Genomic DNA, 5,206 nt, shown 5'->3' on the forward strand with positions numbered 1-5,206 from the left:
AATTGAAGAGGGTACACAATTAATTGACAAAAAGGAAAAAGTAATTAATATTTGAAATCAAAACTAATTTTCTTTCAAATATTTTCCCCTCGTAAAACATTTGGAAGAAAAAACCCACCCCAAAATTATATATCCATTTTATATATCCTAGCGTGTATCTTTTTCTATTGCGCTTAATTGTATGCTTATTTTATCATATTTGATTATAATTTTTTTAAAATCAAATAAAAATTTGAGCTATATTGTTCATGTTGTAGTGGAATTGGTTATATCATAACGGGATTGATTAAAGATTTAAAGAATATTATACAACAGATAAAATTACAATTAAAATAGTTTAAATAAAGGGTGTAAGTGAAAGATAAAAAGACATACCAAAACTGGTGTCTCTTGAGATTGTTTTCAACATATAAAGTGTATGTTTGGTTTCACTTTTGAATATATCCAAACACAAACCACTTACATTCAACTCACTTTTAGACGAGAGCAATTTTACAAAATCAATTCATTCAAAATCAGTTTTTGTTGCCGCATAACCAAATATACACGAAGAAATATCAATACGGGGCGAGTGTATCTGAATTGACATTACCTATCACCCTTAATTCGAAGCATATAACAATGAAGCCAAATTAAGGTTCCTTAAAATGCAATGAAATCAAGGAAATGATGTATTACGTGACTTGTGTAAGAATGTAAAAGGTGACATCAAAATGTTATTATGGTAATGTTCAATCCTTCCAAGTCATGAAAGGCTAAAATAATGTGAAGAATTCTATACAAAGAACAAACTATTAACAACTATGAAACAACAAAGACAGTGAATTTACTTGATGTTGCTTATGAACAAACCAAAATTGTGATTGCAAGATTTGCAATATGGTGAAAACAAGCTCAAGAGACACCGATATAGACAACTCAAACATAGTTACTGAACCTTCACACGAGAATGTTACATGGACTTGTATACATGGGAAAGCCATGGATGTTTTAGTGCCTGTCTTGCAGTAGGCCTTCTTTTGGGGTTGACGTTAAGCAAGTAACTGACAAAATCGATAAACATAGTATCGGTGACCTGTAGGTGGTGCTCAAATGATGTCTCTTCTGGAATTATGTACTCTAGTTGATCTGTCTCCTGTGTACATTATTAAAGATTGGTTGGGGAAAAAATGTAATTTGAATGGATGGCTTGATTTTTCTGATAAATCTAAGGTCATTTATTTTCTTTATTGCGAATAACCAACACTAACATATACTTTTCTTTTTTGGTCTAGAATCCGAGTTGAGTGGAGTGGCCTATTTTTTTCATTCACGAGACTCGAATTTGAGACATTGTTTAACGAGTAAAAAGTTTTTTCAGGCATAATCCAACTCGACCCGGGTGGCAGCAACATGAAAAAGTATTTCAACCTAGGATTGATGAATAAAAACAAACGAAATATGTTAAAAAAGGAACAGCTAAAAGGAAACAAACCTCATTTATGAAGTAAATGTCATATTCTTTAGTGAAGTACTTATGTGTTTCCTGCCCTTTCACCAACATCTCCATATCAAAAGGACCAAACATTCCAATCATGCGTGCAAGAATCATCACGACTGCATCATTTGGAAAGAGCACCTGGAGCCAAAAAAGAACTTAGAATCAACAAGTATACAAAAGAAATCTTTGAAAGAAAATCAAAATTCCATGTTTTTGTAAGAGCCATAGAAAAATGTATTTCATTAATATCATAAGAAATGCAAATTAGGACGTACTTCACCGGAGCATAGCTCAGCCAAAATACAGCCGAGCGACCATATATCAATCTTTTCATCATATTGAAGGCCTAACATCACTTCAGGAGCTCTATAAGACCGGGATTGTACATATAGACACAGATTGTCTGTTTTAAAGCAACTGCTTCCAAGATCAATAATCTTTATTTCACATTTTTTGTAACTTTTGATCAGAACGTTTTCAGGCTTCAGGTCGCAGTGAACAATTCCCAAGTTATGTAAATATTGCAATGCCTCCAAACACTGTCGAGTAATGAGCTGCAAAGAAGGATAACAACAACTCTGATCATCATGCCTTCACAATTTCTCTATTTCCGACAAAAAAAAAAATCTATTCAAATTGATAAGCAATGACGTGGAATAGGTGCAAAAGTTAATTAGTCTAGTTGAACAAACCTGCAATCTCTTTAATGTAAAATATGCTTCACCACCAGATTCTTGGTTGAATTTCTGAAATTCATATAAGTTTGCACGCAGAAGTTCGGTCACAATGAATAAATGTTCCTGATGGTAGAAATAGTCATAAAGACGCAGTATGTGGTGTTTATCTCCCGGGTCATGCTTATTGACAAGTTTAAGAAGCTTGATTTCATCTAGGCTTTGATCAAAGAAATCCTTGTCATTTTTAATAATCTTCAAACAAACATCGATTCCCATCTGAAGATCATGGGCTTGAACAACCCTACTGAATGCAGCTGAACCGAGATATTCTGTCACATAGTACCTTCCAGCCATGACCGAGTTGAGCACAATTGGCACTTCCTTGTTTTCTTCAAATCCAGTCCTGTAGATTCAACAATAGATGGTAGAAAATTATTGTCAGAATACTTAAAGAGAAAAAGTGAATAATGTTAGGTCAAAATCATGGTGAACTAAATTAATGACAAAAACGAAAAAGTTGAAGTGCTAAAAATAAGAAAAGTAAAAGCATTTGATTTCAAATTTTACCAACAACTAGTCTCCTACACATTCAAAATCAATTTATCCACCAGCATTATCGAGAATATTAAGTAGAAATGAAAGTTCACGACACAAGATCATTAACAAGCAAACCTGTTCTTTCTATGTACAATTCTTAGCTCAAATACTTCATATTCATCATCTTGAATGTATTTTAAGAGGTCATCATCGGTATTATTATCCTCTTCATCTGCGGTAACCTCCGGAACATGGAGTTCTTCACTCAAATCTCGGTCATCTCTTACTCCATAGCTTTCGATCCCATTTGGTAGATCTGTTTCAACAACTTCGATGGTTAAGTCATAGGGATCCTTGTAGCAATCTGAACTATGCTTCATGGTAAGCACAGGAACAGACTCAAACGAATTAATATCCTTCATATGAAAATCATTCAGATTCAGCTTAATTTCCTTCAAATTAAGGTAGCTAAAGTTCATAGGATCCTCGCTACAAGAACCTCCTGAACCTGGACTGCTTTTGCAAAATGGAACTTCACAATTATGTGCAACAGTGTCTTTCTGGACCCCATGACAATAATCTTTCGAATAAGTCGCATTTTCATCACCTCCAGATGAATGATTACAAAGGCATTGCTCCATTGACTTATCTATGTAACCCTCATTTCCATCTAACTGAATTTCTTCAAAGTTGTAACGAAGATCACGAGAATCATCTTGTTGATTTTCGGTTTCTGAATTCAAGATAAACTTATCTTCACTTTGACATCCAAAGAAATCAGGTCCATCAAAATCAGGAGTCATGAAATCATCATCGTCATCGTTTTCATTATACCAATACGGTTCATGTTGCATATCGAATTCGTGATAATCGCGTGCTGTGCCGAATTGGGACAATCTATCAGATGAAGATTCAGAATCATTCTGAGTCTGAGATGAGGAATTAATTCCATATGGATTGATAAATTCTGCAACAAAAAAAAAAATAAATCTAGGTTATATATTTCCCTATTTTTATGCATTACAAATTTTCAACATTAATTGAAATTATTAAAAAAATATAAAATACTAATAACTAAGCTTAATATAATCCAAATTTGGAAACATAAATTCAATTAAAGAAAAATAAAAATGCAGATCATATATAAGATATTTTGGTTACAAGATCATCATATATAAGATATAAACATCAACTATGAATAATTTAAAATCCTAAAACACAACATGCAATTGAAATTAACTTAAATAAAATACACAAATTCAAATTTGGTCAATCTATTATGCGATCCAAATGTAGAAATTGGAGAAACTAAAATTAGAACACTTAAAAAATCTAACGATCTTAATTACTAATTCTCATTCTTTCATCGTTCTAACAAAAAAGAAAACAAAGTAAAAAAAAAAAAACAGAGCATAATCACTAATACTAGAAACACAAAGTGATAATTGATCATTAAGAAGTGATTAACCATAATCAATGAATAATCGATTATTGAAATGAAAAGAGTACCTGTAGAAGAAACACGAGAAGGAGAAGTAGAAGAACCGATGCTAACAAACTGTTCTCCAGAAGAAACAGAGTTTGATTTGGAGAATTGACCGTCGCCGGAAGTCAACTCCGACGGCCGTGTAAATGAGCGGAGTTTGACCGGAGGAGGTGGAGGAACCATCGGAAAAAAGAATTTCTCGTAGTCAAAGGAAGCAAGATCATTGTTGTGCTTGTCAATGATGTCTTGTCTTAGAGCTGATTCTGCTTCTGATAATCCATTTTTTCTTAGAAATTCGAACACAGCTTCGACACTGTTCGACATAGCCATGAACACGAGAAGAAGAAGAAGAACAAGTTATAGAAGATGTTTTTGTTGTGTTGGAGAGAAGGGTAGTGATATGTGAATTATGAAAGGTTGGAGGGGTAAAAGGGTAATAAGGTTCATGGTGTGTGATTTGCATGGTTTGGTGGTGGGAAGAGAGAGGGATAATAATAAGGGTGGGAATGGGAAGTGTACATAGATGAATTTAGAGAGAGAGTAGAGAGAGAGAGAGAGATATTCTGGGCGTGTTTTTTCGTTCTTTGTGATTGTGTTTTCTGTGTAAATCATAAGCGAATCAAATGGTGTTTATGTCTTACCAACTTTTGAAAAGTAGGATGAGAGAAGATTGTGGAATACTATTACATGGAAATTATCAAGTGTGTTACACACAAAAGTTAGCTTGAAAAATTAATCTTCATACTTGTGTGTAGAAGTTAGACGTCGTATCTAACATTGTATTCGATACAGTTAACATTTGGTGATCGTCTTGTATATCTAAAAAAACCTAAATTGAGATTGAATGTTGACTTTTTAATTTTGATCAAACGACTACCAACGCTAATTAAAAGAGTTTATTGATTGAAGTAAATTTGGGTCTCGAAGTTTATGGTGTTTTTTGTTTTGTAGCTAAAACAATGGTCTAAATTCTAAAGTCAATTTGACAAGATCAATAAAAAAAATGAATAATGTACTTAATTTTGA

The 5,206-nt window shown here is 33.1% G+C and overlaps 1 protein-coding gene across 1 annotated transcript; it reads right to left on the bottom strand.

Moving 5' to 3' along the window:
* Positions 1-648: 648 nt before the first annotated feature.
* On the bottom strand, positions 649-4,785 carry LOC146924154 (Protein kinase superfamily protein). The gene is made up of 6 exons (XM_085709176.1): positions 4,204-4,785; positions 2,830-3,661; positions 2,173-2,560; positions 1,756-2,034; positions 1,475-1,618; positions 649-1,135 (listed from the first exon to the last, which is right to left on the bottom strand). Exons 1-6 carry the CDS (start codon positions 4,508-4,510, stop codon positions 953-955), a joined length of 2,133 nt encoding a protein of 710 aa, XP_085565302.1. The 5' UTR covers positions 4,511-4,785; the 3' UTR covers positions 649-952.
* Between the last annotated feature and the right edge of the window lie 421 nt (positions 4,786-5,206).

Source organism: Medicago sativa, chromosome 5, assembly GCF_051527215.1.
Source record: "Medicago sativa cultivar Bolivia chromosome 5, Bolivia_mono, whole genome shotgun sequence".
Taxonomy (NCBI): Eukaryota; Viridiplantae; Streptophyta; class Magnoliopsida; order Fabales; family Fabaceae; genus Medicago; species Medicago sativa.